At 31.7% G+C, this 25129-nt stretch overlaps 2 protein-coding genes and 1 pseudogene across 3 annotated transcripts; 1 reads left to right on the forward strand and 2 right to left on the reverse strand.

The window, feature by feature from the left end:
* Positions 1–520: 520 nt before the first annotated feature.
* On the forward strand, positions 521–1655 carry LOC110614156 (annotated as a pseudogene).
* Positions 1656–1705: 50 nt separating this feature from the next.
* LOC110612639 (pleiotropic drug resistance protein 1) lies at positions 1706–9365 on the reverse strand. Of its 2 annotated transcripts, XM_043956227.1 has the most exons (24): positions 8956–9365; positions 8727–8847; positions 8546–8634; positions 8321–8405; positions 7668–7827; positions 7466–7542; positions 7115–7168; positions 6930–7020; positions 6536–6837; positions 6168–6449; positions 5764–6080; positions 5464–5624; positions 5274–5377; positions 5028–5184; positions 4834–4947; positions 4598–4749; positions 4175–4507; positions 3660–3950; positions 3488–3571; positions 3175–3308; positions 2789–3016; positions 2522–2693; positions 2180–2434; positions 1706–2072 (listed from the first exon to the last, which is right to left on the reverse strand). In XM_043956227.1, exons 1-24 carry the CDS (start codon positions 9276–9278, stop codon positions 1815–1817), a joined length of 4344 nt encoding a protein of 1447 aa, XP_043812162.1. In that variant the 5' UTR covers positions 9279–9365; the 3' UTR covers positions 1706–1814. The 2 variants fall into 2 exon arrangements, with proteins under 2 accessions (XP_043812162.1, XP_043812164.1); XM_043956229.1 differs by lacking the exons at positions 7466–7542; positions 8321–8405; positions 8546–8634; positions 8727–8847; positions 8956–9365 and having other exon boundaries at positions 7668–7800.
* A 2794-nt stretch (positions 9366–12159) lies between these two features.
* Positions 12160–19193, reverse strand: LOC110613824 (pleiotropic drug resistance protein 1). The gene is made up of 24 exons (XM_021755167.2): positions 18709–19193; positions 18481–18601; positions 18287–18375; positions 18099–18183; positions 17797–17956; positions 17640–17716; positions 17380–17433; positions 17202–17292; positions 16806–17107; positions 16433–16714; positions 16026–16342; positions 15762–15922; positions 15569–15672; positions 15319–15475; positions 15155–15232; positions 14921–15066; positions 14488–14820; positions 13975–14265; positions 13785–13868; positions 13556–13689; positions 13239–13466; positions 12966–13137; positions 12611–12865; positions 12160–12524 (listed from the first exon to the last, which is right to left on the reverse strand). Exons 1-24 carry the CDS (start codon positions 19032–19034, stop codon positions 12267–12269), a joined length of 4305 nt encoding a protein of 1434 aa, XP_021610859.1. The 5' UTR covers positions 19035–19193; the 3' UTR covers positions 12160–12266.
* Positions 19194–25129: the final 5936 nt, after the last annotated feature.

Below are 25129 nucleotides of genomic sequence, written 5' to 3' on the forward strand. Positions count from 1 at the left end.
ATCTCCACAGAAGAAACCGCCTCACCACCTTTCACCAGAACTATATAGTTGCACCTTTTTCACTTGCGCAGATTATCACGATCCTTCTCTCTCTACTCTCCTCCAGAAAATTCTTCATTGATACCCCCCTCTAAATATCTCTCACCTTCGCCCATTTCCTTCAGACTCGGAGCAATCCGAAACACGAAGCTACTCTCAATAGCCAACCAAAGCAAAGCTCTCTGTCATTCAATCAAGAGTTCTTGATTCTTTAGTTAGCTTTCATTCTTGTTTACAGCCCAGTGTTCTTTGTTTCTTGATTTCTTGTTATAGTTTTCTCCAAAGGCAAGGCTATTGGTATCGATCTCGGTACCACCTACAGCTGCGTGGGCGTGCGGGAGAACAACCGGGTTGAGATCATAGCCAATGATCAGGGCAACAGAACTACTACTTATGTCGCCTTCACTGACACCGAGCGTCTCATTGGCAATGCTGCCAAGAATCAAGTTGCTATGAACCCTCAATGACTCGCAGAGGCAGGCCAGCAAGCAAGGACGCTGGTGCTATTTTTGGGCTGAACGTGATGAGATTATCAATGAGCCTACGGCTGCAGCCATTGCTTACGGTTTGGACAAGAAAGGGTCGAGGTCCGGCGAAAAGAACGCCCTGATTTTCGACCTTGGTGGAGGAACTTTTGATGTTTCTTTTCTGACCATCGAGGAGGACATATTTGAAGTGAAGGCAACTGCTGGAGACACCCACCTTGGAGGAGAGAACTTCGACAATAGGCTTGTCAACCATTTTGTTGCAGAGTTCAAAAGGAAGCACAAGAAGGATATTAGTACTAATGCCAGAGCCTTAAGAAGGTAGAGAACTGCATGCGAGAGAGCATACAGGACTCTGTCTTCATTCTCACTGGAATCCCACCTGCACCCAGAGGCGTTCCTCAGATTAATATGTGTTTCGACATTGACGCTAATGATATTTTGAATGTCTCTGCGGAGGATAAGGCTGCTCGAGTGAAGAACAAGATCACAATCACTAATGATAAAGGAAGATTGAGCAAGGAAGATATTGAAAGAATGGTTCGAGAAGCAGAGCCGTACAAAGCAGAGGATGAGCAGAGCAGGTGAAGAAGAAAGTGGGGGCCAAAAACTCCTTGGAGGACTACGCATACAACATGAGAAATACAGTGAAGGATGAAAAAAATTCGCCGAAAATTTTGCTCCGGCGGACAAGGGGAAGATTGAGAAAGCAATTGATGAGACTATCGAGTGGTTGGACAGAAACCAATTAGCAGAGGTGGAGGAATTTGAGGACAAGTTGAAGGAGGTTGAGGGCTTGTGCAATCCCATTATTGCAAAGTTGTATCAGGCTGGAGCTGAGGGTGATGTACCAATGGGTGGCACCGAAATGCCGAGCGGAACCTATGGCAAGACCAGCGCCGGCGGAGCGGGTGCTAGGCCCAAGATTGAAGAAGTTGATTGAGGCATGAACTTGCGTGCAAATTAGAATGTTCTGAATTTAGGCTCTCTGCTTTGGTTCTCTGTTTTGGTTGATAGTCAAATGTAACGATTGAGGAATTCAAGATGATGAAAACTTGTGTGTCTAAGCTGTTACTTACAATAGCAATAACAAAAAAAAAAGTTTGTTTTGATCTAAATTTGATTCATCTATTTACTGTTTTAGTTTCAATTTCTTTTTTTTTTTTGCCCAAAAAAAATACTTTTGATCAGGAATCCTCAAATAGAGAGGAGCTTACATTTTTAGATGAAAACAAAAATGTTTATTATTGAACACTTGCTTATTACATTACTTCTCTATACACTAAATATTCAACGCCTTTGGAAATTGAAGAACTTGATGCAAACGGCAAAGGTAAATGCAAAAAGAGCAGCAAAGCCAACAACTGCAGCTGCAATTGCTCCTAGAAGCTCATGTTTGAAATCAAAGTAACTTCTCACAAATTCTTCGACAGAATCGCCTGATTCAAGCGTATGCTTTATATCTCCAAATTGTGATGAAACTAAGCCGTACAATGTGTATGCCACTGGACATGCCCAAGAATACCATCTCCACCACACAGGCATCCTCTGATACAGTGAAAGCAGAAAAAAGATAAGACCAATATCAGTTCTTGCTACAAGACTCAGTAATACAGAAACCTGGAACTTGAACAAATGCCAGAGCAGATGCTTACTGGTCGTGGGATTATAAATCCTGAAAAAAGATTCCACAGGGAATAGAATGCAGAGGAAACGATGGATGCGACGTGTTGGTTTGGTGTCACAGCCACAGACATCATGCCATAAAAGGTGTAATACAATAATGTAAAGTACATGAAGAATAGGTACCAAAAGAACTTAGCAGCAGTCCATTCAAATCCAATCATTGCATAGACTATAAGGCCATATACCACAGCTTGTGAGAAAATATATGGAAGCTCAATGACAACCTGCCGAAAAAAAAAGAGAGAGAAGAATTAACCCATTTGTAGATTCTCCATGGTGAGAAAGGATAGTAATGTCTGGATCTCTGTTACCTGTGCAAAGGCATAGGCCAAGGGGGAATACATTCCAGCAGCTCTCTCTCTGTAGAAGACGGTTCTTTCGACAGCAACTACTGGTTGCACAGATGAAGCATTTTGGATACCAAGGAAGACGATTGCAGCATACATAGATCCCATTGCATTGAGTAGATCTTGCCGCTTTGTCCTATAATTTAAGTCAAGATAATTATAGTTAAAGGCAAATATGACTGCTGGAATCCAAACTTAACAATTCAGTTTATTAACCCTGTTGTAACTCACGTTTTGGAGCCAAGGTCCCAGAACATTGTTCCAAAAGTTAAAGCTATGACGGTTGTGAAGAGCAATCTCACAGCAGTATATGCTGGATTGCGCCAGTATGACCAGCATTGCTTCCATAAGCAAGCCATGCATTGTACCAAAAATGCCTGGGAGTACTGTGTGGGAAAGTACAGGTCCTTTGAACCCGGAGCAGGTGTGCTTAATTCACCAATAAGTGCTTTGTTTCTCCTGAAAGATAAACTACACTTCAGCAAAGATTTAACAACTAATTTATGTCCTAATTCTTAAACAATTGCTTCATGTATCACACGATAAACCTGTTGGCTTAGAAGTAGACAGAATTTTAAGTTCAACCTAAAAGTCATATACTTTTTAAGCAAATATACCTATATAGCTCTGAATTTCTGTATGAAACAGCAAAGTCTATCCCCAGAACTGTTTCTTGAGCTGAAGTGGTAACTTCCAACATCCAAGTTGCTGGGTTGTATCCATCTTTAATGTTAGGTACGCCTTCAATTCCCTTCAAATAAAGAAACATACATGAATCAAGTGATAGTTAACATGAGGAAAAAATCCAAATATATCCTTCCAGCATTTATTTCTATATATATATATATATATATATATATATATGTATATATATATATATATATATATATATATATATATATATATATATATATCCTCTTTTTTTTTTACCTCAAAATACTTGATTAGATGGCAAGAATGGCGACCCAGTGGTCCCACATATATTTCTTGTCCTCCTCGCTTCATTAGGAATAGCTGCACCATCATGTTATAATGTCACATACCTAAAGATTGAATAACTGACAGAAAGCATAAATTTTTATAATCCGCCACATTATCTCACTTCGTCAAAAGCTTCAAATATGTCAATGCTTGGCTGGTGGATGGTGCAAACAACTGTTCTTCCAGTGTCCACGGTGTTCCTAACTGCTCTCATAACGATTGCAGCAGCTCTTGCATCTAGCCCTGAAGTTGGCTCATCCATGAAAATTAAAGAAGGGTTTGCCACTAGCTCTACTGCAATAGTCAGCCGCTTGCGTTGCTCAGTCGAGAGGCCACTTACACCGGGTAATCCGACTAAAGCTTGCCTCAGTGACGTCAGTTCCACAAGCTGCATAACTTCCTCGATGAACATCTGCGAACAATTTTCAATACATCAACACAACGTAATTTATTCCAGATAGTGCTGCTATTACAAGAATCAAAAACCTTAGGCTAAATTCCAGATGATGATAGAACTACTAACTACAAAGTTCATTTGGATCCATTTTTCATTGATTTGTCTCCTTCATCTTTGAGTTTTGTTAGTACAAAAATGAAAGATAGAAGCCTGAAACAGGTTTTGGAACAGATGCCAACCTTTCTGGTTTCACTGCTCACTTCAGCAGGAAGACGAAGCCAGGCAGAGTATAGCAAAGATTCATAGACAGTAACATGAGGAGAATGGATGTCATTTTGCTCACAATACCCTGAAATTCTGGCAAAAGTTTCTTGTTTCTTAGGGTAACCAGATATTTTGATGTTTCCCTCTATGTATCCTCCAGTTTTTCTACCAGACAGCACATCCATCAGAGTAGTTTTGCCAGCACCACTAGAACCCATTAGAGCTGTGAGAACACCAGGCCTGAAAGCACCACTCACACCCCGCAAAAGCTCCAATTTATCTTCAGTCGCACCTTGATTTTTCATTTCCTGCAATGTGAGTTACACAATCACTTAAACTCGTACCCAAAGAACAAATTTCATGCGCAGGTTTTCTCTTATTTACCAAAATTGTCAAACCTGTGGCATGTCCACGGAATATTTAACATCATTGAAGGTGATAGAATGTGGTTCAAATGGAAGAACCATTCCTTTTTTTCTTTCACGATTGCCTTCAATGGTGACCTCTGTCCTTTCAGATGATATCCTGAATGAACTACCTCTCCCACTATCTGGATGTTAATTCAATTTTAATTAGCAACAAAGAGATGCAGCATAACCTGCCTCAGCAATGATTGGAACCTACAAATGAGTACCTGTAGGTGTTTTGTGACTGCTATCCTGGCTCAATAACTGAATAGCTCCAGCTGTTCTTCCAGGTTCATTACTTGGAGTGTCTTCAGACAGAACAGCTTGAGGCTTCTGCAATGCTGCATAATACAATTTGCACCACATTAATAATATGCCTTCACTTCAGGAAACATGAATGGAGGAGGGTAAAGATACTTACGTTCAAGGAATGTGAGAGCTATAATAAAACAGAAGTTATATAGCAGTGTGAACCCAACCAATGCCCCTACTCCTATCCAATACCAATATGCATGTGGGAAGAATCCTCGAGACTTCAAAACCTGAACTCCCAGTGGTTCTGTTGAGTTTGGGAGAACCTGTAAAAACCAGGAAAAAATTTCAGATGTAATTTGATTAGAGAAGGCATACACACAGATCTGGACAAAGCTTAGTTTATGAGGTTTACATGACTCCAACTCTTTCCAAAGAACTCATTAACTACAATTGCATTCTGCCCATACATTAATGGTGATATCCAGTAACCCCATATCCACCATTTCTTTATGTCATCTGTGGCATTAAACATAAAAGAGAAATTAGACGGATAAGGTTAACAAATGATTAACCTCACAAAGAAACAAACTCAGCAATTAAACCTCGTGACAAGACAAAGCCGCCCAATGCAAAAAGTAGGACTAATGCAAATGCTCCAAAGGTGTGAGCAACAATCATATTCCTTCCTGCTGCAGCGATAAATCGAAATAATGCAGAAGCCATTTGGCTAATAAGAACAAGCAGAAAATACTGCCTGAATAATCTGCAAAGAGTACATCACAATGTGCATTAGCTACAACAGTATAATGTTCATCAGCTTCGTCAGAGCAAATTCCTTGACAAGTACTAATAATTGAATCAGAGATTCTGTTATTATCCCTTTGTTTTATAAGTTCTGTTACCTTCCAGCACTGGGATCATATCCGATAACATAATAGGTGATGAACACCCAAAGGGCAACTTGCACGAGCGTGATGGGAATTTTAGTGATCCATGGAGGAAGAGAATACACCCATGCAGGGTAGAACAGGAGATTTCTTTGCTTGTAAAATACTGGAAGCTTTGAAATGGTCATTGACATCTCCGACAAACCATTGAACATGATAAAAATCACAGAGAAGAATAAAGAACCCGAGTAAATTCCTCCATCAGTTATTGAATCTCGGTGCATCTCAGTCCGGAAGAAGAGTGTCATAGCAACCATTGCCATTATTGTAAGCTAACAGAAAGGAAAAGTGGAAAAAATAAAGATCATTATGCAAATATTTTAGCAGATAGATTTATTTAATTTCTACACTCAACCCACTTGGGTAAGCTTGAAGACGTGGACAAATGAGTTCCTCTTCATGAGCAGTAACTCTCTAGAGAAGCAAGCTTTCAGCAGTTGAATATTACCAACGCCATACTTTTTTGTCGCCAAAGCAGCTGGATGGTTCTTGGCTTTGTCAAATGGAGTAGAAAGCTCATCTTTAAGTCTTTGTCCTACATGAAATGACTGAAATGCCTCTGCAAATTCCTTAACTGTGATAAAACTATAAGGCGAGTCTTTACACGCCCAATACTGCTGTTGATCTTTCCTTGATGTTACCTAAATTGGGAGATATTTCTTGAACATTTAATGTCCAGCTTCAATCAGATTAATAGATGAGAAGGATAAAACATATTTGTGCTTACTTCTTGTAAGAAGTCAGCCACACCCTTTCTTTCAGGACACCTGAATCCCATATGTTCAAAAAACTCGAGTACATGTTCACGGGGACCCTGGTACACAATGTGGCCATCAGACAGGAGAATAATATCATCGAAGAGATCATATGTCTCTGGAGCTGGCTGTAGCAGAGAGATGACAGCTGTTCCATTAAGAAATCTAATGAATTGCTTTATTGAGTTCACAATTTGGAAAGTAGTTGAACTGTCCAAGCCAGTAGAAATCTCATCCATGAACAGTGCTTTTGCTGGTCCTACCAGCATCTCACCTACAATTTCAGTTCAGGAGATGGTCACTAAATTGAATAAGATGATGGCTGATAGAAGTTAAGTGTAAAATGGATTAATTGAGGATATTTACCTGTTGTGACACGCTTCCTTTGCCCTCCAGAGACACCCCTTAACATTTCATTCCCAACCATAATATCTGCACACACATCTAGCCCTAAAATCTGTAGATATATGATAAAAGGCATCAATATTTAAGAATATCATCTCTTGGATGCTAAATGTTTCTGAGTCAAGGTAATTTCTTGTTGATATTACCTTAAGAATGTAATCTGTAATCACATTAGTCTCCTGACCTTCTGCAGCTATTCCCTGTAACAGAAATCTCTAAGTTAAATGAAAATTAATCACAAATAGAAGACATAAACCAAGCCAATGATTGAACATAACCACAAAAATCTTAATCAAATAACAGAAGTTAAAAGTATGTGCATAGCACATGGTTTAACTTTGAAGCCAATAGAAACACTTATTGCAGCAATGCTTGCTCTTTTGAAATCATACAACTCTTTATTTTTGGGTTGCAAAATGTTTTTGTCTTGGCAGAATATGTTTTAATTTTGAACAAATTCCTTAAACACCTGTGTCCATGAAGATGGAATATCTCACCTTCATGAAGACATCAACATCAGGATCAGGCTTAATATTTGATTGTTTTTCTCTTCTTAATAACTCTGTTAACACCTCTGCAAATTGACAAAATTTTGATAATCATTGACTAGCCTTACTTGGACAAGGCATAGATCTTCAGACCACAATGTGAAGTTCATATTAATAGATATATGAAATAAGAGTAATATATTAAACTAACCATATCGGTGTCCGACACCTTGGCATCTTGCAGAAAAGGCCAAGGTTTCCCTCACAGTCATTTCTCCTATATGAGTATCATGTTGACTGATATAGGCAGCTGTTCTCCTGGGCACAAACTCATTCATTCCATGACCATTGTAAGTAACACTACCAGAAAGCTGCAGAAGAAATCAAATTTCTCAAATAAGAAAAGCAGCTAAAGAGTTAAATTTTGGCCTTCTATTTAACAAAAAGCAATAGAAAAGTTGATGTAAAGGAAAATAATTAACACTGATACAATGATGAGAAACTTACTATTTAGTCCCTTTATTATGAGAAAACTTATTAGTTGGTCTCTCATTTTCTAAAAATCCATTAAAATGTCATTCACATTTTAAAAAATCTACCCATTACTCCCTCCATTAATTTTAGCCATTATGTATTGCAAAAAAGTCTAAAATGCTCTTAATACGAGAAGGATAACTAATGAGTTTTTTCAAACCACAAAAACTAAATAGTAAAATACTTAATTACTAAAATTAATAGAATGACTAGTAAGTATACTTTTTAAAATATTAGGAATATTTTAATGTATTTTTAAAACTGAAGGACTAACTAATGAGTTTTTACATAATATAGGGATTAAATAGTAATTTTTCCTATAACCATTACCTTTAGTTTAGGATCAAGTTTTCCGGCCAAAGCCAACAAAAGAGTGGTCTTCCCAGAACTTGGAGGACCCAAAAGCAATGTCATTCTGCAATAAAAGTATGTAAAGGTGAAAAAAAGAAAGAAAGAAAGACAAAAAAAAAAACAAAAAGAGGAATGGCTTCCAAATATTCTAAATCTGAACTAAAAGGGGATAAAAGAAATCAATTCAGTTCAGTTGCAATTCACCTAGTTGGTCTGATGATTCCACTAATGTCCTCAAGGATAGAGAAGCGTTTCTTTCTACTTGGAAGCATATGAAGATTGTTCAATAAACCCTTTAAAATTAAGAGAAAAGTGAGACAGTAAACAACTTAAACAAATATATCATATTGATTGAAACTCTTTATCACTGTTTGACAGTAGTTACCTCTACTGTGTCGACAAAGAAGTTTAAGAATGAGGGCAAAGCTCTGCTTCCAACATGAGCTTCTGTCTCAACAGTCAGATGCTCAAATCGAACTTCAAGAGTTGGAAACTCAATTCCAACTCTAGAATACCCAGAAACAAGAATGATGAAATTATCAACAATATCATCCAAGAAAACATACTATATATAAAAAAGATAATTCCCCATTTTTTTCCTACAATCTCTTTACCTATCAATCCGGTCCTTGAGCTTCAACAAGAACCTCTCATTATCCTGGTCTGCAACTTTTACCAATCTATCAATCAAAGCTTTCCTTTCATGAAACCCAAGACCGTGAATATCTATTTCGCTGGCACCTTTAGATGTAGCTAATATGCCTTTCTTCAGACGATCATAGGTAGGTAATCTCTCAAGAGCAGCCCATTTCAGAGCCTCTTCATCATCTTCTTCTCTTGAAGATTTGGAGAAGCCTTCCATAGCATTGCTGCTCCATATAGAAGAGTCTCCTCTTCTTAAACTACCACCTGGTATATAGATTTCAGCACCCTCCATTGATAGAGAAGATTAGTAGTAGTATAATTGAAGAAACGAGAGACTATGTAAGCTTTGAGTTTCAGTGCTCAACTCTGATAAAAAATAATGAGATGGACGTGGCATGGGCACTGGTTATATATACTTCATACAACAGAATGAATTTATTTATTTATTTTTTGAAAGCTTATTTATTTATGTTTGATTGTATAATTTGACTAGTCTTACATTATAATTAAGAATTATACATATTCTGAGTTTATAAGAGTTCACCAAGTATAGTATGTTTTTTATTTAAAAATATTTTCTTTTGAAACAAACAGATCTTAAAATACTTAATTTTTTTTAATAAAAAAATATTTTACATTAACTAAATAACTTATTAATCAAATCAATTATGCAATGGGTACCAGTTTAGTTGATTAGAATTGTTGCTTTATTAAAGTATAGTGGGAGTTGTAATCAAGTGTTGTGTGAACATAATAGAAGATATAAGATATTTATATATATTATTAAAATGAGATACAGTGACAAATGCTTATGTCATCTCTTACATAACCTAAATCATTCTTTATTACAATTTGTTTTTTAATTTATAATTCAATTTATTTAAAATATAAAAATTAACTTTTTTAATTTATAATTTTTTTAAATTATAAAATTCAGTTTTTGGACAACTGAATTTTGTTAGAATAAACAAAATCAAATTTCTTAATAAAAATTAGTGGGACTTGTAATCAAGTGTTACATGAACATGGACACAAGTGATATATATATATATATATATATATATAATAAGATAATGGGAATGCTTATGCAATCACTTACATAACCTAAATAATTCTTTAAAAAAATTCATAAGAAGTTTGGATGTTACAAAAATCTGTTTCATTATACATCATTGAATTGGAGAAAGACAACTTTTCTTTTAAAGCATGGGCAACTATGGAAAATAATTAATATTTTATAAATTATTCACTCTGTTCACTTTTATCTGCAGTTAAAATGAACACATTTTCTAATTTCTTAAAAAAAATAATAAAATCTTTTTAAAAAGTATAAATATTTTCACACAGCTCTAAAACACTTTTTGAAAAAAACATCTCAATTTCATTCATTTTTATATTACATACTGATTTTGTTTTAATTTATAATTAAAAAAAATACAACTCTGAATCAATACAATCTAACAACAATGAAAGCTCACAGGCTGTATATCTAGCAGCAGAGATAATGTACAAACGAATTAAGGTATTCGTAAACTCGATAAAAGTTGAACCGGACTCGATTCAATTTTTAAAGGACTTAAATTTAAACTTAATTTTTAAATTTATTTATTAAATAAATTAAATTTAAATCCAATAGTATTTAGTTCGTTAAAGTTCATAAGTTCGTTAAAGTTCATAAGTTCGTGAATAGACTCGTTAAGAGACTCGTAATCATTAAAAGATTCATAAATAAACTCGTTAAGATGTTCGTCGAGCAGACTCATTAAGAGATTCGACTCGATTCAATTACCTCAAATTTCAGATGAATTAATTACATATTTTTTTAATCACTTAATTTATTTATCACATTTATTATTAATTTATATATTTTTATTACTTAATTACTATCACCTAATTACATAACTATGTTTTTAGTTTATATATTTACTTTTTACTGAATATTTTTTTAAGTAAATACTCTTTTTAAATTATTAAATCTCTTATTAAATTATTATTATTATTATTACTTTCATGTGTTTATATATATTTTTGTATGATTATTTTTCTATTTAATACTATTCGTATAATTTTATAAATTAAAATTTTTATATAATTTAAATATAAATTAATATGATTTTATTAATAAAATTTGAGAATAATATATATATAATTATATAATTTAAATTGACCATACTTATATTAATATAAATATATAATATTTTATATTTATATTATATGTATATTATTTTTTATATAATATAAAATAATATAATATAAATTATATATTTAAATAAAAATAAATAATAATATATAAATAATCAAATGATAATATATAATAATCAATGATAATATATTAATAAATTTTATAAATAAATATTTATTGATACTAATAATAAAATTATATAAATTTAATTAAAATTATGTAATTTAAATAGAAATTATATCTCTGACGGTTTATATATAAATTTATATATTTATTATATATATTTTAATTTTTTTATGTAATATAAATATTTAAATAAATAATTATTAAATTTAGTATTATATCATTAATTTTATATTAAATACATTTTATATAATTAATATAATTAGTATTTGAATAATATTTGATGTTATAAATAAATAAATATTTAAATAATAATAATAAAAATTTAATAATTTGCTGTTTACACTAATTGAACCAACGATCTTAGAAAAATTGCCTTTCATTAACTATTATATTTCCTATTACATGTCGAAAACTTATGAAAATAAAGGAATGAATCTAATCTATAAATAAAAATTTTATTTTTTATTATATTTTAAATTAAAATTTTATTTTTTATTATATTTTAAATTAAAATTTTAATTACAATAAATTTTAATTAAATTACATTTGATTTTATTAAAATCTCTTTTTGACCTTTTATTTTAAAATTTAATATTTAAAAATTTAAATTAATTAGATTTTATTAACGAATTTTTTAATTAAGTTTTCAAGTTCGAACTTGAATTAAACTCGTTATTAGTTTAAATAAATTTTTAATGAATCGAATTTGAATCGAGTTCGATTATAGTATTTAATTTTTAAATTGAGTTCATTCTAAATAATAAAATTCAAATCGAGATCAAGCTCGAGTTTTTAGAATTTTTTAATAAACAAAACTGAATTTTACAAAACTTAACTTGCGGTTGTGATAATATTTACAAATTACTTGGGAGAAATTTTATAATACCATGCATTGATCACGATGAGTATCCCATAATCAATGTTAACGTGTAACCACCGTTGTGCATACAATGTTTTGCATGGAGACGTTTTTCATCTCCTTTGGTAATTGAAGAACTTGATGCAAATGGCAAAGATAAAAGCAAAGAGTGTAGCAAAGCCAACAACTGCAGCTGCTACTGCTCCTAGAAGCTCATGTCTGAAACCGAAATAACTTCTCACAAAATCTTCCACTGTTTCACCTGACTCAAGTGTATGCTTTAGATCTCCAAATTGCGACGAAATTAATCCGTACAATGTGTATGCAACAGGGCATGCCCAAGCATACCATCTCCACCACACAGGAATCCTCTATCGTTGACAAATGAAACAACATTATCAGAACATTAACATTAAAGAAACATGGAACTAGCAGAATTTCTGGTGCAGACACTTACCGGTCGCGGGATTATAAACCCTGAAAAAAGATTCCACAGTGAATAGAATGCAGACGAAACTATGGCTCCGACGTGTTGGTTTGGTGTTGCGGCCACGGACATCATGCCGTAGAAGGTGTAGTACAATAATGTGAAGTACATGAAGAACAGGTACCAGAAGAACTTAGCAGCATTCCATTCAAATCCAATCATTGCATAAACTATAAGACCATATACCACAGATTGGATGAAAATATATGGAAGCTCAATCAAGACCTGTGAGCCAAAAAATAAAAATAAAAGCGAAAATCATTTAACCATGTATAAAATCTCTATTGTAAGTGAAGTTTGTGATATCTGAGGCCTAGTTAATTACCTGTGCAAATGCATAGGGCAAGGGAGAATACATTCCAGCAGCTCTCTCTCTGTAAAAAACACTTCTTTCAACAGCAACTACTGGCTGCACGGATGAAGCATTTTGGACCCCAAGGAAGACAATGGCAGCATACATTGATCCCATTGCATTGAAAAGATCTTGACGCTTTTTCCTATAATTCAAGACAAGATTATTAGATCAGGAGGCAGATTGGAGAACTGCTGGAATATGAAATTTCATATTCTTTGGTTTATTACTCATACTGTAACTTACGTTTTGGAGCCAAGGTTCCAGAACATTGTTCCGAACATCAAAGCTATGACGGTTGTGAAGAGCAGTCTCACAGCAGTATAGGGCGGATTGCGCCAGTATGACCAGCGTTGCTTCCACAAGCAAGCCATACATTGTGTGAAAAATGACTGTGAGTACTTTGAAGGAAAATACAGGTCCTTTGAATCAGGTGCAGGCGTGCTCAATTTCTCAATCATTTCTTTGTTGCTCCTGAAATACATGATACACTTCAGTAACAAAATGAAGTGCTATGCAACAGAAATTTTTTTTGCAGTCAAGTAGCTTACAATCAGAATTACCTGTAAAGTTCTGAATTTCTATAGACAGCAGCAAAATCTACTCCGAGAACTGATTCTTGAGCTGAACTGGTAACTTCCAACATCCAAGTTGCTGGATTATAAGCATCTTTGATATTAGGAACTCCTTCAATTCCCTTGATATAAGAAAAGGTAGATGAATTAGCTAGAGTTAAGATGAGCAAAGGCAAAGATATACGTCGTCTATATATCTTATCCATCATTTTTCTACCTCAAAATACTTGATTAGATGGCACGAATGACGACCTAATGGCCCTACATATATCTCTTGTCCTCCTCGCTTCATTAGGAAGAGCTGCATTGACAACACAACAACAATCACTTATTCACATATCAAACATATCTAACACATGTATATAAAGTGATATTGAGGACTTTTACAATCTTCTAACATTTCTCACCTCATCAAAAGCTTCAAATATGTCAATGCTCGGCTGATGGATAGTACACACAACTGTTCTTCCAGTGTCTACAGTGTTCCTAACTGTTCTCATAACAATTGCAGCAGCTCTTGCATCTAGCCCTGAAGTTGGCTCATCCATGAAGATTATGGAAGGGTTTGCCACTAACTCAACTGCAATAGTTAACCGCTTGCGTTGCTCGGTAGACAGGCCACTAACACCAGGCAGTCCCACTAATGCTTGCCTCAACGGCTCTAGTTCCACAAGGTGCATGACTTGCTCAATGAACATCTGCAAAAAACTTTTCATTAAAGAACAAATCAACACCTGCGCTGCACTGTGCTTCCGTTGAATGATAAGACCCTTGGACCAAACTCTTGCACAGTATAGCCCAGAAGATTCCATTTTGCCCAAATTTTTGTTGGTTTTTCTTGTAGCCTTCTAATTTTATCAGAGAAAAGATGGAGGAAAAAAAAAGAGCCTGAGACAGATGTTTTGAGTGCAGTTACTTACCTTTCGGGTTTCGCTGCTGACATCAGGAGATAGGCGAAGCCAAGCTGAGTATAGCAAAGATTCATAGACAGTAACATGTGGAGAATGGATGTCATTTTGCTCACAATATCCAGAAATTCTAGCAAATGTTTCTTGCTTCTTTGGGTAGCCAGAAATTGTGATGTTTCCTTCTATATATCCACCAGTTTTTCTACCAGCCAGCACATCCATCAGAGTAGTTTTACCAGCACCACTAACACCCATTAGAGCTGTGAGAACACCTGGCCTGAAAGAACCACTCACTCCCCTCAAAAGTTCCAGTTTATCTTCAGTCACACCCTGATTTTTCATTTCCTGCAAAATGTAATTAAACAACAACTCAACTTTACTTCTAGATCTGCAACTATTTTTTTTCAAGAACCAGCTGATTTTTAATTTACATAACTTAACTTACCTGTGGCATGTCAACAGAATACCTAATCTCGTCGAAAGTGATGAAATGTGGTTCAAATGGAAGAACCATTCCCTTTTTGTTCTGATGGCTGCTATTAACTCTGACCTCTGCCCTTGCAGATGAACTGCCACTACCACTCCCACTCTCTGAATGTCAGCTAAATTTCAGCAAGCAACAAATAGGCATAGCATAAACTCTCACCATTGAACACACGTTAAGAATGAGTTTTATTACTTGCAGATGTTTGGTGGTCACTTCCTGATTCATCACTTGGAGAGTCTTCAGATATAACAGCTTGAGGCTTCTGCAATGCTGCATGACATGATTAACAATATTAAGAGGGAAAAAAAAAGCATTTGAGTCAGGAATTATGAATTGCACAAGGTAAAGATACGCACGGCCTAGGAACGTGAGAGCTAGGGTGAAACAAAGGTTGTACAGTAGTGTGAATCCAACCAATGCTCCTACTCCAATCCAATACCAATATGCATTTGTGAAGAATCCTCTGGACTTCAAAACTTCAACTCCCAGCGGTTCACTCGAGTTTGGAAGAACCTTTAAGACCAAAGTAGATTCAGATATCAGTTGATTGTTAAGAGGCAAACACACAAATGTAGTCATAGCTTTAACTTAGTTTAAGAAATGTACTCGACTCCAACTCTTTCCTAAGAACTCGTTAACTACTATAGCGTTCTGCCCATACATCAATGGTGATATCCAGTAACCCCATATCCACCATTTCTTTATATTATCTGTGGCATTAAAAGAAGAAAATAAATTAGTACATTATCAGGATTACTTATCATTTCTACAGGAAGATTAGTAAATTTAGTAATAAAACCTCGTGATAGGATAAAGCCGCCTAATGCAAAAAGTGTAAGCAGTGCAAATGACCCAAAGGTGTTTGCAACAATCATGTCCCTTCCTGCTGCAGCAATAAATCGGAACAATGCAGAAGCCATCTGGCTAACAAGAACAAGAAGAAGGTACTGCCTAAATAACCTGCAGAAAGTACAACATTGTGCATCAGCTGCAAGAAACAAATTTATTGGCAAGTCTCCAGCAAATGAAGGACAAATTTGTTTCTTGTTTTGAATTATATTACCTTCCAACATAGGGATCATATCCAATCACATAATAGGTGATGAACACCCAAAGAGCAACTTGCACAAGTGTAATAGGTATTTTAATGATCCATGGGGGAAGAGAAAATGCCCAAGCAGGATAGAATAGGAGGTTTCTTTGCTTGTAAAACACTGGAAGCTTTGAAATGGTCATTGAAATCTCTGATAAACCATTGAACATGATAAAAACCACAGAGTAGAATAAAGCACCCACATAAATTCCTCCATCGATCACTGATTCTCGGTGCATCTCAGTCCTCAAGAAGAGTGTCATTGCAATTATTGCCATTATCGTAAGCTAGTTTATTCAGTAAAAAAACAAAAGTCAAATTCACATATGCAAGCATTAGAAAATAACAATGTCAATAAAAATAATGTTAATACTCACTTGGGAAAGCTTGAAGATATAGACAAATGAATTCCTCTTCATGAGCAAGAGCTCTCTTGAGAAGCAAGCTTTAAGCAGCTCCATTTTTCCAACACCATACTTCTTAGTTGTCAAAGCAGCTGGATGGCTCTTGGTCTTATCAAATGGAGTAGAAAGCTCAGCTTGAAGATTTCTTCCCACATGGAATGACTGAAACGCCTCAGAAAATTGCTGAACTGTAACAAAACAGTAAGGATCATCTTTACGAGTCCAATACTGTTGTTGATCTTTCCTTGATGTTACCTATAATGAGTTACAGTTTCATGAGTAGCATTGAATGTTAGATTTCTTTCAGACATAATAAGTGAAACAGATAAACCATGTCTGTGCTTACTTCTTGCAAGAAGTCAGCCACTCCTTTTCTTTCAGGACACTTGAAGCCCATGAATTCAAAAAACTCAAGAACATGTTCACGGGGACCCTGATATACAATCCAGCCATCAGATAGGAGAATAATGTCATCAAAGAGATCATAAGTTTCTGGTGCTGGCTGGAGGAGAGAGATGACAGCTGTTCCATTAAGAATTTTAATGTACTGCTTTATCGAGTTAACGATTTGGAAAGTAGTTGAACTGTCCAAACCAGTTGAAATCTCATCCATGAACAGTGCTTTTGCTGGACCAACCAGCATCTCACCTGCAATTTCAGTTGTGGGACATTTTCATTAAGGTAATTGAGTTGATGGATGATAGAAGTGAAGCATAGAAATGGACTAATTTAGGATACTTACCTGTTGTAACTCGTTTCCTTTGTCCTCCAGAGACACCCCTTAACATTTCATTCCCCACCATAATATCTGCACAGACTTCTAGTCCTAAAACCTGTGGATTTAAGAGAAAAGGCATCAATGTGTCAAAGAATATAATCTTTTGGATCCTGAAACCAAGGCAGTTACTTGGTCATATTACCTTAAGAATATAGTCTGTGATCACACTTGTCTCCTGACCTTCTGTTGCTATTGCCTGAACCAAAAGAATGCAAAGTTAAATGAAAGCCAATTGCTATGAAACATAACTCATTTTAGCCTCCAAAAATTCTTCTAATTGATCGTTAGAAATGTGAATAAAATAGAGAGATAGAACATGCCTTGCCCTTTCACCTTTAAAAAAATAAAATTGATTAACAGCTCTAAATAATCATCTTCATGATGATGTATAGGTTTTCTCACCTTCATGAAAACATCAAGATCGGAATCAGGCTTAATGTTTGAAGCTTTCTCTCTTCTTAATAACTCCGTTAACATCTCTGCCAATTGATGAAATTTTAGAGATCTCCATACAAAATTGTGAAGTTCATATTAATCAAAATATATATAGTGAACTAACCATATCGGTGTCCAACCCCTTGGCATCTTGCAGAAAAAGCCAATGTTTCCCTCACAGTCATTTCTCCAATGTGTTTATCATATTGGCTGATATAGGCAGCTGTTCTTTGGGGTACAAACTCATTCATCTCATGACCGTTGAACGTCACTCTACCAGAGAACTGCAGCAAATTGGAACTAGTCAAATAAAAGAGGGAAAACAGTGAAATAAAGTCTAAAAAATTTAATAAAAAGCATGAAAAATATTTTTTTATAAAAAGAAAAAAGCAGAAAAATCAACACCACATGGAAGGTAATCATCACCTTTAACTTAGGATCAAGTTTTCCAGCCAAAGCCAACAAAAGAGTGGTTTTGCCAGAACTTGGAGGACCCAAAAGCAATGTCATTCTGCAATAAACAAATTTAGAAAAGACAACTGAGAATTGGCTTCCAAATATTATAAACTTAAATGAAAAATAAAGGAAAAAAAATCTGTTCAGTTTCATTTCACCTTCTTGGTTTGATGATTCCGCTAATATCCTGAAGGATAGAAAGGCGTTTCTTTCTACTAGGAAGGATATGAAGCTTATTCAAGAAACCCTTTAAAATTGTAAAGGAAAATTAAAATTTAGCAACTTAATCAAAAGAAAGAATAGAATAACAAATTGGAATTGGAACTTTTGATCAATGTCTGCAAGAAGTTACCTCTACCATGTCAATAGAGAAGTTAATGAATGTGGGTAAAGCTCTGTTTCCTACATGAGCTTCTGTTTCAATATTAAGATGCTCAAATCGGACTTCAATGGTGGGAAGTTCGATCCCAACCCTGAAATATCAAAAACAGAACCCAACTAAACAAGAACTCCAAGAACCAAAAACAGAGAGTTCCCATTATTAGCTTTATCATCACCACATCAATAAACAATTTCATACCTTTCAATGCGATTCTTGAGGTTCAACAAGAACCTCTCATTATCTTCTTCTGCGACGTTCACCAACCTATCGACCAAAGTCCTCCTTTCTTGAAATCCAAGATCTTGTACATAAATTTCACTGGCTTCACCTTTCGATGTTGTTAATATCCCTTTCTTCAAACGATCATAAGTTGGTAATCTCTCAAGTGCAGCCCATTTCAGAGCCTCTTCATCGTCTTCTTCTCGTGAAGATTTTGAGAAAGTATCCATGGCATTGCTTCTCCATATAGAAGAGTCTCCTCTTCTAAAACTACCACCACCTACATAAACTTCAGGACCTTCCATTGATGAAGCAGAAGCTGGCGCTTACAGAGCCAAAAGCTAAAACCCACCAAAACCCAGATTGTTTGTTTGTTTTGTATCTGTTTTGAAATCTGATTCAAGAAAAAGAAAATGAGAATCCAAGATTATGGGGTTACCGTGGTTGAGGATAATGAAAATGAACGCCAGAGGGCTCCGCTTTATATAGTGACACGGAAAACAATTTGGCGGCTGTTCTTAAAATTATGTACCTAAATTTTTCCATTTTATTTAAATTTTTTTATTAAAATATTTTTATATTTTGTAAAATTAAATTATTTAATTTTTATGTTAAAAAATTATTAATTAAATTATTTTAAAATTGCTTTTTAAGGAGTAAAAAGTACAATTATTAAATTATAGAAATTACATGTATTAAATACTATGATTAACAGTTTTTTATAAAAAAAATTAAAAAATTAAATTTTTTAAAATTAAAAATATTTTAATTAAATAATTTTAAAATAAAAACGGAATAATATGTATTTATATATAATTATATAAATAGAAGATAATTCATAAATAAAACAGTTGTGAGGCGTCTAAAGGAATTTGACTTCTCTTCCTAAATTCACAACGTGATATATATTTGATTTATTAATTTTGTTGGAAATTTTGAATTAATAAGGAAGTCAAATATAATAATTTTATTTAGGATTAATACAATGAATTTTATAATATTAATTAGATGAAATTTGATTTATTTATTAAAAATATATTATTTTTTTTATAAAATCCAGATTCCAGTGCTTACGGCCCAATATTTTCAGTTAAGAAGAAAAAATGGACTGAGATAGTTCGCATGAAATCTGCGGATAATGTGATGGCGTCACTAATGGGGTCATCCTGTGAACCGCGTCACCAATGATCTCAACAGAGAGACCAGAGGCGCATTGCGCCTCAGCGATTTCCGGTTGGGTAAATTTTCCTAAAATGTGGTTCCTATAATTTAAAATTTTATAAAACATAATTATTAAATTTTAAATTCTATTTATTTATAAAAAATAATTTATTTTTGAAAAGTATTTTTTAATTTCAAAATAAGTTTTGAATTTTTATTTTAAATAAGAATTAAAAAAATCAATTAAATTACATTTTTAAAAAAATTTTAATTTTAAAATAAATTTTGAATTTTGGAGAAATTGTATATTCAAACTATAAGCTAATATCAAGTCAGTTTGGAATCCCATCGTACGTGGCAAATATATATGAAGTGTTCGGTAGAGAAATGTCATTTTTTATTTATTATTATTTTTTATTTATATAGACGTAGAGAAATGAGATTCGCACTTCCTTTAGCTTTTTCCTTTTTTCTTTCTTTTTCCTTTTACGCTGATGAATTAGCATAGCTGGAATTCATTTGGACAACTAAGCATAAGTGCTTTGTTTATAATTATTTATTTTATAAAATAAAAATTCAAAAGGTTTGATTCCAAATAGATAATAAAAATTAATTCCCTATTTTATTTTATAGAGATTATTTTACATTTAAAATTCTTTAAAAAATTAATTAATAAAAAATATTTTTCTGATCAATTATAAAATATTTTAAAAATAAAATAATTTGCTTACTTTTAAAAATATTATTAATATTATTATATTTTTTATTTTTAAATTATAATTAAATAATATAAAATAATTAATTTATTTTTGAAATGAAAATTAAAAATTGAAGAGTATGTGATATTTATCATTGGATTAAGTATGTGAATGAAAAATAATTATTTTTTTAATTTTTGCACAAATATATTTTACATACAAAATATTTTTTCTGCAGTGTACACCATTGATTGTGGTTGGTGTGAATCATTAAGTACACAGGCACTCAACTGTTGAAAAGCATATATGACTTTAAGTTTATCCAATAAAAGGAAAAAGAGGAAAAACCAAAAAGCATAATCATCAATAATTGTGATCAACTATCACTCATGCTATTATCTTAAAATATAAATAAATATATAAAATAATTAAATACTTTTCAACTTTTGAAAAAAAAAAGATAATATTTTTTTTAATTTAATTTATTATTTTATTGAATGTATTATTATTTTATTTTAAAAGTCATAATTTTAATTTTTTAAAAGTTAAGAGTTAAAAAATAGGATTAAATATTATTTTTCTGCTGTATTTAAATTTTCAGACTGAAAGATAAATTTATTTTTGAATGAAATTATAATTATTTTTACCTATCACAATTTTTTTATCAAATTAAAATCATAATGAAATTATTTAAAACTATACAAAAATATAATTTCAAATATTATTTCTATAAATCAAAAAATCAGAAATTTTATTTTGTACAAAAATTAGATTCTGTTTTAAAAGAAAAATGCTTAAAGTATCACTCATATTTAGAAGGTAGCTTGCCAAAATTTAGGAGAATATATATATTTTTTTAATTTGTTATTTTATTGAGTGTTTCTGTTTTAAAAGTTAGAATTCTAATTTTTTAGAAATTATGAGCTAAAAAATAGGATCAAATATTATTTTTAGTGATGTTTTCTCTAATCGAATTGGATGGATCAAGTTGCCAGAATTTAGAATTTTAGGGTTTGCTCATTTAGACTAGATGGTTCTTGTGGGCTTTGGAATCCTGAGTTATTATGGATACCACGCATTAAGGGTCCTCTGATTGCACTTCGCTATAAGCCTTCTTGTTGACTAAGGCAAGATAGACAAAGCTTTGAAATTGAATAGATTTTCTTCGTTAGTGATTGTAAATTTTTATTTATTTTATATAATAAATAAAATTAAATAATAAAAAGCTTTGAAATTTTTATTTTTAAAATTAAAATCAAACAATAAAAAATAAGTTATTTTATCGAAAAATATTTTTTAAATACAAATCATTTTTCACAAATAAATAAGTGTTATGTAAATCTAAATTATTAGACTGCACAATTATAATCGTTTCCCCTTAATTTGACAAATTGAATTGATTTTGGTTCATTTAAAGGTGGAATGTGAGCCAAACTATATAATTTTTAAATTTCAGTTTTGGTTTTGATTCACCTTAGTTAAGTTTGATTTTAATTTAATTTTAAATTATTTCTATTATCTATATATTATTTGAAAAATTTTTAAATGAAAATTTATAGTTTAGAAAATATAATAAGCTTAATTTAGTTGAATTTTTCAATCTAATTCGGTTATTATTAAAACTAACTCTTGATTTAACTATTCTATTTAGTTTAAATAACTTTAGTCTAATTTTAATTAGGATTGAAATGAATTAAATTGAATTAAATATTTTATCCTATTGAGTTCAAAAGGTTGAGTAATTTAATCCCAATTATAAAAGAGAAGGAGAAAAAAAACTTAAACCAACTAAAATCACAATGCAAGTACAAAGATACAAGCCTAGGGATTCAAAGAGGCAAGTATCAGTCCAACCAAAAGCAATTGTAACTTTGTATTTAGGGGTTTAACTCTGTGGTAAATAGTTGAATTTTAAAGAAAACAGTAATTTTTAAAAAATAAAAATTAAAACAATTGCAACTTGAATCGCAACAAAAAAAAACATATATAATTAGAATTTATTTTCTATTTCGTATAATTCATTTTGTAAAAAAAAATTAAAAATTTTTTTATATTTTTTAATAAAATAATTTATTTTTTAATTTTTAATTTTAATTTAAAATATAAATTTATATATAAAAATCTTAATAATAATGAAATTATATAAAAAAAAAATTATAATTTATAGCATTTCATGATTGAATTTGGTGGTCCCATGAGACCTCTATTTCTAAGGCATCGATCTATATTCTTCACGATCTATCGTTAAATATTATTCTCCACTTCCCTTTTTTTTTTTTAATAATTTTTTCTCCACTTCCTATTGCAATTATAAATTTTTCGTTGTATATTCCAAATTGAAATAAAATATAAAAATAGTGATTTAATTTTTACACATACATATATAGAATAGAAACTAACGTGCATTTCATAAAATAAAATTTTTTTTATGTATATGAAATTATTTAATAATTTAAATTTAAGCACAAAATCAACTATAATTTTAAAAAATATATTATTTATTTATTAATAACTGTATATATTCGAATTTATATAAAAATTATTTTTCTGTATTTAACAGAGAAAAGCATATAAAAAAAATATCATAAAGTAGATTCTAATTTTTGGAAAAGAATATATTTTTATGAAGATAAGTTAGAATAACATAGAAATTGAAAGAACACCCAAAAATCAGAGGATATAAATAAGCTTGCTTCCATGGATTCAAATCCATATCAAGTTCAACAAAATTACAAACAAAAATCATGTATTCTCATCACCATCGTCCCCAAGATCATAATTCTACTGCACAGGAGAGGCCTTCTACTGGCACTTGTCGTGTCCCGTGTCCTTCTGCTTCACGTAGTTTTTGGTTTCCAAGCGATTCACCTCCACCGTCACCTCCACCATCATCACGTCCATGCCATATTCCCCATAATCCCTTCGCTGTGCACAACTACAGAGTTGGTCCTGTTCCTTTAACTGAAGAACAAGTGAGGCAAGTTTTCATGAAGTTCGACCTGAATGGAGACAATGTTCTTAGCGGAGAAGAGATTAGACAAGCTTTCAAACATCTTGGTGCAGTATACCCTGCGCAAATGGCTCGTAAAGGGATCGAACATGCTGATATCAATGGAGATGGAGTAATCGACATGTCAGAGATGGAGGATTTCGTCAGATATGCTTACAATCTTGGCTTTGTTGTTAGGTAGTTAAAACTATGAAGTTCTTGCCATCCTAATTATCTATACTATAAATAAAAGTGGGAAGAAGGGAAATATTGGAATTTTCATAATATTCTTAACTCTTTTGTTTATTTACGATGATTTTTAATTATTTTATAGTTGATAATTTTATTATTTAAAATAGATAATAATTTTACTATTTAATTAAATTTAAGAATAATATATGAAAAAATGCTAATCTTTAAAATCTATAGATTATATTACTCATATTAAATCAACTTCATCATTATTTTTGAATATATCAGTTTTTATCTTTGTATCACTCTTATATATAAATATCATGTAATTTGTGATTAATTAATATAATATATTTACCTTTATTTTAATTTGATAATAATTAAAAATAAATAAAAATTAAATTTTGAATTAATTAAATTAATGTATTTTTTAAATTTAAATTTTATTATTAAGTAATGTTTATTTTCTAAATTAATTAATTAAATTTTATTGAAATATAATTTTTTAAAAAATATTAATTTACGATAATATAGTATAAGTACACATTTTATTTTATTGTAAAAGGAAATTATATTAGTTAAATAATTTCTTTTAATATAATAATTATTCATATATTTATATATATTATTCTATACTATATATACAAATAAAAAGAGATGAAAATATTAAGATAGTCTGCTCTTAAATTTTTTATTTATTTATAATAGCTTTTAATTAATTTATAGTTGATAATATTATTATTTAAAATTTAAATTTTTAAAATAAAATAATGTTTTTATTTAAATTAATTTTATTAATAAAATAAAAGTTAAAAATAAGAAGTATCTAAATAAAATTAATATTCAAAAAATAAAAGAAATAAAAAAGAAGATTCAAGTTTATTTTGTAATATAGTTATATTACAATTAAGAAATATATTATAGATATATTTTATAATATTTGATGATCTGAAATTCAGAAAATAGGGTTTTACGGGTTTGTGAACTTAGAAAAAAACTTAGCCGTAGAGGAGGGTATTTTCTCCCTTTTATACTCTCTCATTTCCTCACGCAAGATGGCCATTCAGCTATAGGACCTCTACAAAATCTGTCGGAATAGTAACGGATATTAGTAATAGATTTAAATCCGTTATAAATTTATAACGGATTAGTAACGGATTTTATATTTCGTTACTAATTTTTATTATTTAGTAACGGATTAACAATCCGTTACTAAATCTGTTACTTAATAAAATTATTTATAAATTTAATAACGGATTTTGAAATCCGTTATAAATTCGTTACTAAATTAGATAAAAATTAGTAACGGATCTCGATCCGTTAATAAATTTATTACTAAATTGGTTACTAAATAAATAAA

Source organism: Manihot esculenta, chromosome 4 (genome assembly GCF_001659605.2).
Source record: "Manihot esculenta cultivar AM560-2 chromosome 4, M.esculenta_v8, whole genome shotgun sequence".
Lineage (NCBI taxonomy): Eukaryota > Viridiplantae > Streptophyta > Magnoliopsida > Malpighiales > Euphorbiaceae > Manihot > Manihot esculenta.